General features: G+C 36.8%; 1 protein-coding gene across 3 annotated transcripts in view; it reads right to left on the bottom strand.

Annotated features, from left to right (window-relative positions):
* Positions 1 to 14007, bottom strand: part of LOC131031589 (uncharacterized) — a 134479-nt gene that overhangs the window by 21019 nt on the left and 99453 nt on the right. For all 3 annotated transcript variants that reach the window (XM_057962740.2, XM_057962739.2, XM_059207346.1), the window contains one exon: positions 12587 to 12836. In XM_057962740.2, coding sequence (XP_057818723.1) covers positions 12587 to 12836 — 250 coding nt within the window. The remainder of the gene's footprint in view (positions 1 to 12586; positions 12837 to 14007) is intronic.

Genomic DNA, 14007 nt, shown 5'->3' with positions numbered 1-14007 from the left:
TTATGAAGTTAGCTTGTATGTATTGAATTTTGAAGTTCACCCATGTACATTGATCTTTGAAGTTTGCTCATGTAGCTCAATTCCTGAAGTTCACTCACCTCCTCCATTTTGTGAAGTTCAACATGAAGTTCTTGAGGTCTTGGAGAAGAAATGAATTTCAAATGAGCTTCTCTTCAATCCTTTTGTTGTTTCATTGATTTAATCCTTACACTTATACATACACTCAAACAAAGCTCTTAAGGGAAATCCGCTCATCTCCCTCCAATCATGAAGTTCGCTCATGTAGGTGAGTTTATGAAGTTCACTCATGTAGGTGAGTTTATGAAGTTCGCTGATCTCCCTCCAATCATGAAGTTTGCTCATCTCCCTCAAGTAATGTAGTTTGCTCATCTCCCTCAAGTCATGAAGTTCGCTCGTGTGGCTGAGTTCATGAAGGTGAAGTTTTCTCTTAAGTGCTTGAACATGAAATTTGCTCATCTCTCTTTATTCTTGAAGTTCGCTCATCTCCCTTCATTCTTGAAGTTCACTCATCTTGTTGAGTTCATGAAGTTCGCCTTAGGTGTTTGAAGATGAAGTTTGCTCAAGGTAAATGCTATCACATCTCTTTTGCTCCTCTCTACTTCCAACATAGACTTGGCTCATCTACCTCAAATTATGAAGTTCGCTCATGTACCTCCAATTATGAAGTTGAAGATTGCTCCTCTTTTTGCTGCTGAGGGTGTGAAGTAGATTTCAAACCAAGACTAAACTTTCCTTTGCTCACTTTCACTTAGTCTCTCAACTTCAATACATGATAAAATGTTCAACATGAGATCTTAAGATGAGTTTTCACTCAGTGGGAGAAGTGCAAGAAGTTCGTTACATAAGGGGTGCACATGAAGTGAAGTTCGCTCCTCAAGAGGAGCACTTGAAGTGACTCTCTAATTAGCAATTCTTCTTCACTCATGATTGAATTAATGATATCTAGACTTTACAAACTTACTCACTTCACACTCGCACAAGGCTGTCCACCTGACTCCCAGCCTTTTGACCACCTATACTCCTTTGATGCAAAGGCCAATAGCTAAGGACTCTAAGACGACCTAGAAAGCAAGAAAAAAGTGGGGGTCCCCATTTGCAATGGGGTAATGTATGAATACCTCACAACAAGTTGGAGGTGATCGGAGGATGGCCTTGGAATAATAATTAAATATTAAAGTATTAGCTTTAATATTTTAATTAATTGAATAAGTGTTTGTTTTATAATAATATTAATTTATATTATTGGAATAAAGTAATTTAAATAAAGTGTCCAAGGGGACCACCTAGTGGCATGACCCCAAGGACCCTTAATAAGTTGTTTTTGAAACAACTTAATATAATAAAGAAGATATAAGGGGGAATACATTCAGCATGGGAAGATTCTTTTTTTTTTTAATCTTTCAAATGCTAAGGCTAAAGGGGGTTCGAACTTTATGGAGAGCATTCCATAAACATTAAAAAAGGAATATTATAATAAGATGCCATTGAAAACCCTAAAAGAGGGTATGGCAAGAGTGGAGAAGCATAAAGCAACCTTGAGAGTTGTAATTTGACATTATTGGATCATTTTTTTCAGCTTTGGCATTATGAACTTTGGAGCTCTGAGTTTTTTATTGTGGAGATGGAATCCTCTGCAATTTCGAGGTGCCTACAGGTGTGAGAGACCACCCAAGGGCCTTCTTACAGTACAGGGTTTATTTGGAAGCTACCATTTTACAGTTCAGGGAGAGAATTTGCAGAAGATCTAAGAATTTCAAGGGCAGAACAGAGAATTATAGTTGCAGATCCAGTGGATAAGACTCTTCACAATCTAGGAGTACCAACTACTTGCTGTGCATACCCTCATTGCAGCCATGTGTGGGGGTTATTTGTTCCTCTGACGGGGTTATTGGTGCTGATTCAGACCTGCACCTTATATTTCAGACTCAGCCATACCACATTTTGTTGGATGTTTGCCTTTTTGGCAGCCACATGAGACTTAACACAGATCTGGGCAAGGTTTGGCACGATTTTATCAGACCAGCAATTCTTCATATCTGGCCATATCAATTGGAATCAGCAAATCAGTCCCAGACACAAATTTACATCAGCCACTGAAGGGTTTGATTATTCAGCAAAGGCAGATCAGACTTATAGCAGACCTGTAGCTAATTTTCTAGGGTATGTAATTGCCCCCCTGTTGTTAAAATTAAGTCAAATAAAATTGTCTTTACAATTGTATAATTCAATAGTTTTATTTTCCAGCACTCTTTTCTGTTATTACACTTCAATTGTTGTCAAAACTCAAAAAAAAAAAAAAAATTCAGAAAAACTTCCAAAACACAAAAAAAATCAGAAAATAAACAAAAAGAATCCAAAAAACAATCAGACCAGCAAGTGTGATCCAGGAGTGGATCATTTCATTTTACACAGCAATTGTTTTTAGGGTTGAGTTTAGTTGGTTAGTTGGAGCCCTTTGATGCTTTCAAAATTGATTTTTGATCTTTAGAGTTCTCTCCAAACTTCTTAAAAGAGTAGGCTATTTCTATAAAGTCACTTGGTTGCCTCTAACCATCATCCCTAGTCTTCAATATCAATTTGGTATGATCAAAATTGCAAAATAATATCATTTGGGTGCTTTCTACAACTTGGAGATATTAATGAGTTATTTAATTATTATTTCACTTGTTGGAAATAATAAAAGGGACAACTAATGTAATAGATCATTTTAAAAGTGTTGAAAAGTTAGTTCTAATGGATGCCTTTGAAAAGAGGCTTTATTCATGAGAAAACATTATTATTCCTCAAAAGGGTGAAAAGTGCTCCATAAAGTTAGTTATTTTATTTTAGAGCACATAAGAAAAAATAATATTTTATTGCTTGAAAAATTTATAAAAGAAGGCTAAGGGCTCATTGTTTGTATTGTTGATGAGTTTAATTTTTCTGCTGCATTTTGGGAGGGAACTTGTGTTCTTCTCGAAAACCCTTGAGAACTAAAAACCTCTTTAGTTGCAGGTTTCAGTGGTTAAAGATCCTCCCTAGCTGGTTTTTGGTGGTTTCACTTCACAAATCACATTGGAGATTCAATGCAATTTGTTGTTTTCTAAAAAAACATCAAGGTTTTGTTTGGATGTTCATTTTGAGTTTTGGGTTGAGATTTTGATAGATTTCAAAGATTTTACGTGCTGGCCATACTGTGTGAGTTTTTTTGAATATACCCTAGTTGGGCCATACCATCTTTCATGCTTGTGGGGTTTGATATGAGGTTGAATTCATTAAGGTAATTTGGGTTATTATCTCTATTGCTGAGCAATCCCTTTATGCTCTTTTCCAGGTGGGTTTTTCGTTGGTATGAATTTCCAAAGGGCCAACATAGCAAGTTGATGAGTATGGCATGTGATGCATAGGTCCAAGCGCTTCCATTTGGGGGTCTTTTTCAGTATAATATTTGTTGCCCGACATGCCTCTAACTATTTCAGTCATTGAAATGAAGAGCAGATAAAGTTTGGGTGGTTGGATGTTGCCTTTAGCTGGCTGCCCATGTTTTTGGAATTAATTTAATTTGAATGTAAACTGTGAAATTAGGTACAGACCAGAAATCTGCTCTTTGGTGGCCATTTGAGGGCTGTTTGTGTAGAGTTGGAAAGTGTTGTTGTGTTATCCATAATCGGTGAGTGTCTCATGCTATTTAGAAGTGGATTTGAGGAGTTCTATGGCTGTCATTGCCTGTGTTTTTGACCTGCAGAAGACTTGTAATCCTCTTCTTTATCTCTTTTGAAGTGCTAATTCATACTAGGTATGCTTGGATATGTGCAGCAAACTTGGGCTTGCATTTTTAGTATCATTTTATGGCAATACATCAGTTCTAGCTAGTTATTATTTGCGATTTGGAAGCCTTTGGTGAGTGCTGGGAACATATGTTGCTGCTGATGACCTTTGGGGAACAACTCTATTCAGGTTTGGTGTGTTTATGAGTAGCTTAAATTGCTGTTACAGACCTGTTACCTGCTCAAAAATAATTAAATATCAAACTTAAGGATAAAGTAATAATATTTAATTAATCAATTATAAATCAACTACTGATCACTGCCAAATCAAACTGCGAACTGAAGTGCTGGAAATCACTAATCTGAACTGGATTGGAGCTCTGCCCAAGACTGCCAAAAATAGTATTGCCTGAACTGACACTTACTAAAAATAGTAAGTCATGAAAACAACTCCGAAAAACATGCTCGTCGCACCCCGTGAATGAGCTCGGAAAACCCAAAAAAACCTCAATCTAGTCAGCTACCACCAACTTACTAAAAATAGTATGTTCAGAAATCACTTCAGAACAAGATGCATGTTATACCATTGCGAAGCCCCCAAAAAACCCAGAAGAAATCCACAATCGGAATTGAAGAATCCCTACCAGACAAGCATCAATTGGCTCCCACAATATTCCACAAAAATAGGAAACCCTAATTCCTTATTCTAGTCAGCCTACAGGTCTCTGGAAAAGGCTAATGGACCACCAAGTTTCCCTTATTGAGAAGGGGACATTACAGTGCACCCTCCCCAAGATTGCTTGTCAACAAGCAATCGCAAGGCTAGATGCTGTAGAATTTCTTCATTTTCCCAAGTAGCATCCTCAACAGGTAAGTTCTTCCACTTCACCAAGTATTCTCTGATGGTCCTCCTTAGAAAATGTTCTCTGAAATCAAGAATTTCTTCTAGAATAAGCACCAACTCTCCTTCATCCAAAGGAGGTAAATCAGAAGAGACCACAACATTGTGTCCAAGCGCCTTTTTGAGGCATGACACGTGGAAGACATTATGCACTCTGCTACTCACTGGTAGCTCCAACTCATAAGCCACTGCTCCAACTCTCCTGATGACCTTGAACGGACCATAGAAGCATGGCTTGAGTTTCTCCGCTCCACTCTTCTTAAGAGTAGATTGTCTGAAAGGCTGAAGCCTAAGGTAGACCATGTCCCCAACCTCGTATGAGCGCTCTACAGGCTGCTGATCAGCATACAACTTCTGTTGGCTTTGCGCAATTCGGAGATTGTCCTTCAATGCTTTCAGAATATCTTGACACCGTTGAATCATGTCCTTCGCCTGGGAGGCTCTGCTATCACCAAATACGAAGTCAACAAAGCTAGGAGCCTCGTAACCATACAATGCCATGAAAGGGGACATCTTGATGGACATGTGATAAGTGGAGTTGTAACAATATTCTCCCAAATGTAGCCATCTCACCCATGCTTTCTGCTGATTTGAAACATAGTTTCTAAGATAACCTTCCAACCACTTGTTCACTATCTTCGTCTGCCCATCCGTTTGTGGATGATAACTCATGCTTGGAGTAAGCACAGTGCCACACAATTTGAATATTTCCTGCCAAAAAGTGCTTAGGAACTTGATGTCCCTATCACTTACAATGTTTTTAGGCAGCCCATGCAACCTAAACACCTCGTGAAAGAACACATCCGCAACCTGAGCTGTTGTGAATGAACTGGTAATGGCATAGAAATGAGCAAACTTTGTTAATCTGTCTACCACCACATAAATGCAGTCCTTGCCATTCACTCTAGGCAACCCGGTGATGAAGTCCATAGAGATACTTTCCCATTTTTGATTGGCAATAGATAGTGGTTGCAACAATCCAGCAGGTACAATATGTTCATCCTTGTTTATCTGACAAGTATGGCACTCCTTGATGTATCTCAAAACATCATTTTTCAACCCTTTCCAAGAGAATCTCTCTCGGATCTGCCTATAGGTCTTGAAGAAACCTTGATGACTAGCAAGGGGAATGTCATGAAAGGTTTGCAAAACCTTCTCCTTCAACTTGGATTCGAGCAAAATGACTCTACCCTTATACATAATCAACCCATCCACCAAATTGTACTTTTCATCATGAAAAGTACCATCAATAATGCTGGTTCCAAACTGATTTTTGGCATAAACAGCAAGCAACAAGTCCTTCCAGTCTGTAATAAGCTCGTACAATGAGCTCAAATGGGGTCTTCATGAAAGAGCATCTGCCACAACATTGTTTTTGCCTTTGACATTCTCAATGTCAAAGTCGTAAGCTTGTAGCTTACTCACCCATTTTTGTTGTCTCTCATTCAGGTCCTTTCGATGCATGAAATGCTTGAGTCTATTGTGGTCTATCTTCACTACAAACTTGCTTCCCACCAAAAACTACCTGAACTTGGCCAAAGCGTGCATAATCGCAAGCATCTCCGTATCATAGATAGAATATGATCTCTTAGTTCCTCTCAGTTTTCTGCTTTCAAACACAATTGGATGCTTGCCTTGCATCAATACAACTCCAACCCCTTCTCCTGATGCATCACATTGAAGCTCAAAGGGCTTCGAAAAATCAGGTAGAGCCAAAACAGGACATGTACTCATAAGTTCTTTGAACTTGTCAAAGACTTCTTGTGCTTTATCTGACCATGCAAAAGCTCCCTTCTTAGTAAGATCTGTGAGGGGGGCAGCCATCTGAGAATATCCCTTCACAAACCTCCTATAGAAGCCGCATAACCCTAAGAACCCCTTCTGATGCGTTATGTTCTCAGGTGGAGGCCAATCAATGATAGCCTTGATCTTTTCAGGATCAACCTTCACTTCCTCTGCACTGATGATGTGACCGAGATAGAGCAACTCTCTCATGCCAAATTCACACTTCGATTCCTTTGCAAACAATGACTCAGACTCCAGAATGCTAAGTACTTCATCCAAATGTTGTAAGTGCTCGGTCCATGATTTACTAAGTACTTCATCCAATGCTTTCCACAAAGAAATCATCTTGCAAGGTACCCTCCAAAATACTAGTAGCAAATTGATTCTTAGCATTTTCCACAAGAATTTGTTCCTTCCAATTTATTTTAATTTCTATCATAGTGATCAAACGTGGCCTTCTTGATAATGCATCAGCCACTAAATTCTTCTTATCCTTGACATTATCTATGTCAAAATCGTAAGCTTGCAACTTACCCACTTTTGTTGCAATTTATTAAGATCTTTTTGGCTAAGAAAATACTCTAAACTATTATGATCAATTTCAACAACAAATTTATTTCCAACCAGGAACTATCTAGATTCTAAACTTAGACAAAGCATGCATGATGACTAACATTTTCTTGCCATAGATGGAGTAGATCCTCTCCACTCCCCTCAACTTCCTACTCTTGAAGGCAATTGGATGCTTATTTCGCATCAATATAGCACTAATTCCTTCTCTTAAAGCATCACACCCGAGCTCCAAAGGCTTTGTGAAGTCCGGTATAGCCAACACAAGACAAGAGCTCATGACTTTCTTGAATCGGTCATAAGTTTTCTGCATTGATGTAGACCATGCAAATGTCCCCTTTTTGGTCAAATTAGTGAATGGGGCAGCCAACTGTGGAAGTCCCTTCACAAACCTTCTACTGAAGCTACATAAATCAAAGAAACCTATCAAATGAATGAGAGCCTTTGGCGGTGGCCGGTCCAAGATCGCCTGAATCTTCTTTTGATCAATTATCACACCCTTAGAGCTGATCACAGTTAACATGTATATCCCTTTGCATACAAGGATTGGGCTTCAAGAATTATCAAATACTTCATCCAGATGCCTCGTGCTTTTCACAAGTCTTATTGTTTATCAAAATGTCAACAAAGAATACTAAAACAAATTTTTTCAGCTGCTGATTGAAGACTTGGATCATGCAAGATTGGAATATTGTAGGTGCGTTAGTCAAGAGAAAGGCATGACTAGGAACTCATAATGTCCAAAGTTACATCAGAATGCAATTTTCTAGATGTCTTCTCTAGCTCTGATTTGGTGATACCCAGATCTTAAGTCTATTTTTGAAAAATAAACTGCATATGCAATTTATCAATGATTTCAATCCTCAAAATTAGATACCAATTCTTAGACGGTTTCTTGTTTAGAACATGATAATCTATGCACACACGCATAGTTCTATCCTTCTTCACTAGAACAATAGAAGATGCAAAAGAATTTTTGCTAGGACAAATGTATCTTATCTCAAGGAGCTCCTTAACAGCTTTTTCTATCTCTTCCATATGTCTTCTAATGGCAATAAGGAGTGGTAATGACAAGATTTGCTCCTTCCAACTCAATTGCATGGTCTATCCCTCTATCTGGTGGTTTTCTTGGAGGTATTCCACTAAAAACTTTGTTGTTCCTATCCAAAAAAGTCTAAACATCTGCATGATAATCTTTTCATTTTCTGGAGAATGAGTAAGCATAATCAAGCATTGGGTTGCCCACTGTACTTGGACATGACGGAATAATCTCACCATTCTTTTGGTTGTAACAACATGAGGAGTGCCATTAGACATGCCCCTCAATACAACCTTATTACCATCAAAATGGAACTTAAGTTCCATGGTCTGAAACTTTTGAGTAATCTCACCCAATGAGTGAATCCATTTAATAGCATCAATGTCCCCTACTCTCACCACATAAAATTCATCCCTTACTACATAATTCCCAAGTAAGAGGCTCACCTTAAAATTTATTCTAGTGCAATGAAGAGTAAAGCCATCAATAACCCTCATGTTGAATCCTTCAAATTCCTTTGTTTTGAGCCTCCTAGCAACAACTCCATCTATAAAGTTATGGGTGGCTCAATAATCATCAGCACAATGATTCTTTGGTCACACAACATTACATGGATCCTAAAAGGATCATACTTTCGGGTACTTGAAAGTTGGGCAAGTGTACCTACAACCATCTTCTCTTCATTGAGCTATTTTGGTACATTTTCTTTAATATCAGCTTTTCCTCTAAGTTTCTAGTTCTGTTTCGTTGTCAAAAACCACCTCCAAGTAGTGAACTTGGCCTTTCCCAAGGCACCTATGACCAAAAACCCAAAAGTCCTGAAGCATAATTTCTTCCTTCTCAATTCACTTTTGGCCTCATCTTCTAACTTGGGTGAAATCTTTGGCTGATTGTAAGTTTTTTGGAATGGCTCTTTGGATGGGAAGCTCTTCTTTTGAGACTTGTTCATAGGAAGAGTAGATTCAAGAGCTGGAGCCATCTTGATTGCCTCTTGCAGAGATGTAGGCTCAAAGGCTTTGAAGAAGCCCCTTAGTGTCTCTATCAGCCCTTTTGTGAGCAACATAACCTTCTTTCTATGACATCGGGGACCATAACAAGAAGTTTTTGGAAATCAGCAATGTAACTCTCAACCGTGCCATACTTCTTGAGTTGGGCCAACACAGGAAATTATTTGTTGCATCCTTGTATCAAACTCAGTTTTCAATGCAGAAGTAACAACCTTAGTTGCAATTCTATGTGCCTCTCTTAAAGCAATAGTTTTCTATTTTGATCTTATTTCTATTTTTTATGAAACCAAAATAGGGCCTTTGTGCACCCAAGTTGCTTCATCAAGCCTAATTCTTTCTAATAAAAACTATTTTTTTCTGGAGGAAATAGCCCTATCAATGATTTTGACATACTCCTCAAGTGTACCTTCAAACCCAATTTCCTAATTTTCATCACTTCCAAGGAATTGGGGAGGAATTGGCTAAATTTTCACAATGTCTTCCAATCCCAAGGAATTCTTTGCCACTCTTTCAACCCTTTCTTATTGCTTCCTAAATCAAATATACTTATCCTTCTTTTGTCCAATTATTTTTCCTACCTTCACAAGTAATTAAAACCAATCCATCTTCACGATACACCTTTAGAGGGTGATCAATCCTATCTTTGCTTACACCTGCAGATTCTGCAACCTCCTCAATATGCATTTTTCAACAGAGAATTTCTCTTGATTCCTCCATTTTAATGTCTTTTATCGATCTAGGAAAGTAACTTTTGGTCTCCATTCCTACAACATCTTCAAAGGTAGGAGCAGAAATGGAGAACTTTCCTTCCTTACAAACACACAACCACCATCCTTATGTCCTATCTTCCTACACTTTTAACACCTAAAGGCAAGACATTAATAATCCATTTCTTGTTTCCACACCCTTGAAGAACATAGTCTCACTACATGCAAAACTGGATTAGCAAGATTCACATTAACACAAATTCTTGCATAGGATGAAAATTTCTTATTTTGGGTGGCCCATGGAATACCAATTGGGCATCCAATAACAACAACAAATTTCTTCAAAATTCTTCTCTCCCAAAATCCAAGGGAATTTGTACAATCTAATCCACAATGGGACCGAAGTAATCAACTTCACTAGGGGTTTAAACAAAGGTAGCATTGATCTCATGTATAAGCCAAAGTTTTTCATGAACCAACGACCTCAAAGAAATATTTATTCTTTATTGTCTTTTGACTGAAAGGATAATTGAAAAAACCTTTGATTAGATACCTAACATCTGGCCTAAGACAATCTTTCCAGTTCTACCCAATCTATTTCTTGAGATATTCCTTTGCCAACCAAACCCCAATGAATTTGCAGATTTGGGCTCTCTGTGAAAAATCTTCCCTCGCCCTAACCAACTCATAATTCAAAATTTCAGTATTTGGGATATCTTGTGTAATCTTATTAAGGGTCACTTCCCCAAATTCTAACACCTTTTCTTATTTTAAATCTCTCTTACCCACCTGCAAACCATCAAAACTATCAAGAGACCCCCTATACTACCCATTTGAGGTGATGCCCCTTCTCCACATCTAAAATTTTCCTCAAACAATTCATCCTTAAGCCTTCTTTCTCCATTGTTGATATCTAGTACTGCTTGCCTTATCTTAGCTACTTTCCCCTTCTCTATTATTATTCACTCAAACTCTGCTCTTTGATCGTTTGCTGCTTCCCACTCTAAATCTTTCATTGCCTGCACCTTCTCTTCTGCTAACTTTGCCACAACTTCCACCTACTCTGCTCCCTATTCTATTTACTTCTCTACTCTTTTCTTTGCTTACTCCATTTTCACTGTTACCCAACTAGCAGAATAATTCATATAACAAGACAACCAAAATTTGAAAAACCTAAACCTGATGATTAAAATTAATTATTATTATTTTGATCATCTAACATAAAATACAAATATGGTCTTAAATTGAATAAAACAATACAAATCGAAAGGTTTGAAACAAAGTTTGAGTGAGCAAACAAACCAGGCTATCCAAAATTATGCTCATTATATGATTTTTGTATTGAGCCTTGTTGGAATTTTTATAAAATATGCAATTTTCCTTTTTGTGAATGCAATGATGAGACGAGTATGGAATATAGAACGGCAAATGCCAACTCCAATAAATATTGATTAGCAATAATTAATAGCAGAAATAAATAAGGGGAACCCTGGAACATTAATACATTATGGATATTGCAACAGATCTGACAATTAATAATGTTGATATAAATATGGAAACCATCATAAGTCAAACATAATTAATTAATTATTAGGGAAGAAGATCTGAATAATAAATGCTAATATAAATAGGACCGTTGATATAAACATTGGATATACTTGTGTAACAGCAGTAATAAACTCTTAACAAATATTATTCAGTATCTCAGATAATTTTATTTGATTTATTTTTGCAAAATGCCACTCACAAGTGTGTCGTACAATAGTACAAACTGAAAATCAGACCTAAAGGTGGCAATTAAGATGTAGAAATGACAAATTGATGGCTGTATGATACCCTCTTCAACTATAAGACTGCAATTAATGATATGAAGTGGCTGGAATATGATGTACGACTGTGGAATATGCCATGTGGCAGCTGAGATATGTTGTACAGATGCTCAACAAACCCAATCATAGCTGATCAAAGGGTTATGCAGCAGCAATAATGCCCTCAAATTCTTTCACAGTTGCCAATAATAGAATATTACTTGATTTTCTTGCAAATACTGATCGGTCCAATCCTTTACAAACTGAAATCTTCAAATAAATCTCAAGAATCAGCACAAATGTGATCCCTAGATGGAATCACTTCACATGGAAAAGCAGGTTTTCATCCTCCCATTCAACAATAGAAACCAAGAGGTTTTTGGCCCTTCATATCTCTTACACCAATGTGTTTCATCCTTAAGTGCTCAATCTTTGAAAAAGGAATTGAAAAGAATGACAATGGTTGATTGGATTTGACCAATTGCCATCCTTTTATAAATTATTTTGGGCCCTCAATTGCAATTTCTCTTTTCCCTCCAAAGTGTTTAAGAACACTTTTTGAAATAAAATAATACGATTTAAGTTCCTTTTTTTCTAAATAAATTGACTTAGCCAAACCTAAAATATTATTATTGGTAAACATATACGGGATATCCATATGACTAATGAAATAATAAGTTCCCTCAATTTATCCCTTAGCCTACGGGAAATGAAAAAATAGGATGTACGTTCTCCGAATGGATTTAATTCTGAAACGGAGACATGCCAATTTTCGCTTAAAGTGGTATTTTTAACAAATACCTATTTGCTGATCATTATTCTGCAGAGGATAAGGTGCGAGGAGAGAAAAAAAATTGTTGAAGGGTGAACCTAGAACAATCAAATTTAATTCCTAAACCATGTGTACAGCTCTCAATTACAAAATTAATACAATATTCCTATATATGCCCAATCATTCTTGCAAAAAGAAAAATTATAAGTCAAGGATAGCCAAAGATTAACCTGATAGATATCCAACATGTAACCATAGAGATTGGGATACTCAGACAGCTTTTTCTTGCTGCACTTAAAGAGAATGTGATAAACAGGATCAAAGCGAAACATGGTAGTAAATAACCGAACATCTGCAAGTGTTAAGAATTCCCCACACAAATATCTTGAGGAAGCCAAGTGTGCTTCTAAAGTATCTAGTGTATCAAATAGACAATCTACTGCAGTTTCATATGCATCCTGGCTTTGTGCGAATCCACATCTGCAATAAAGAAGACATATAGAATCAACTAATTACATTGAAGCATCAGGTTGAAGCTAATCTGTAAGATTAGATAAATGTTTTATGACAGCACTGACAACCACACAAAATATACTTTTAAAGCAAACAAACTGTTTAGGAAACAAAATGAACATACACCATAGGTATTGTGGAGAAAGAATAAATACTTTATAACATAAAAAACGGAATACTTTCAAATTTCCTAGTTACTCCTAGATGTTAAGAATATATTTTTTTAACAGTGATATTGTAAGGAACCATGTAATGTCCCCATTTGGGATTTACCTTAATTTAGTCCTGAAACAACAATTATAACTTAAAATGAGAATTATAATACATTTATAAATATAATTTCATTGATTCTAAAGACGTTTAACTATAATATTTAACTCATAATGCTAAGAATAATTTTGGAAGATGGAACTTATCTCGGTGACTTCCTTTGATTTATATACTTGTGATATGTGCTTTTATATTGTAGACTTCTGCTTTACTAGATAGATCCAAATCTGAAAATTAAATAGCTAATCCCCATCCCCAAAATGTCCGTCTACTTCTCCTTCTATACCTTCATATTTATTGAAGAGTCACATTCTTATGCATATAGGCAACTCTCTTTCAATGAGACATGTCCCTTTGCAACTAGTCACTGAACTTCAATTTACTATTAATTGCTGTCATTTGTTAATCATGCTGCCAATTATGAACTCACTGTTCTTTAAGGCTTGTCGGCTTATCTTTCTGATGATTATTATGCCAAGGTCTATCCCCTTGAACGTATTATTTCATGATTTATATAGATTACTCCTTAGTCCATAATTGTTATATCTCTTTAATATTAATGATTCATTTGACTTTGTATAGATCTCCAATAGTTCGCATCAGATAGAAATTGCAGTACTGATACAGGAAACCCAAAAATATTACCATAGTTCGATTTAGAAGAGTCTGAAGTTTTATCGCATCTCGATTGATGTCTCCATGTACGTGCGTTCTTATGTTGCCAAGGGTGGATCAATACCATTCTCCTTGGTTGTAATACGATTCCTTGAACACTGCAAAAACATAGTTCTGAATGATTAAGATCATTGCTTATCCTGTTGGTCTGGCTATTATCCTTTAGAAGACGTTCCTGTCGATCTCTCCCCAT

This window comes from Cryptomeria japonica, chromosome 6, assembly GCF_030272615.1.
Source record: "Cryptomeria japonica chromosome 6, Sugi_1.0, whole genome shotgun sequence".
NCBI lineage: Eukaryota > Viridiplantae > Streptophyta > Pinopsida > Cupressales > Cupressaceae > Cryptomeria > Cryptomeria japonica.
The sequence above is the reverse complement of the archived record's forward strand: the minus strand, read 5'-3'. Positions and strand labels throughout refer to the sequence as shown.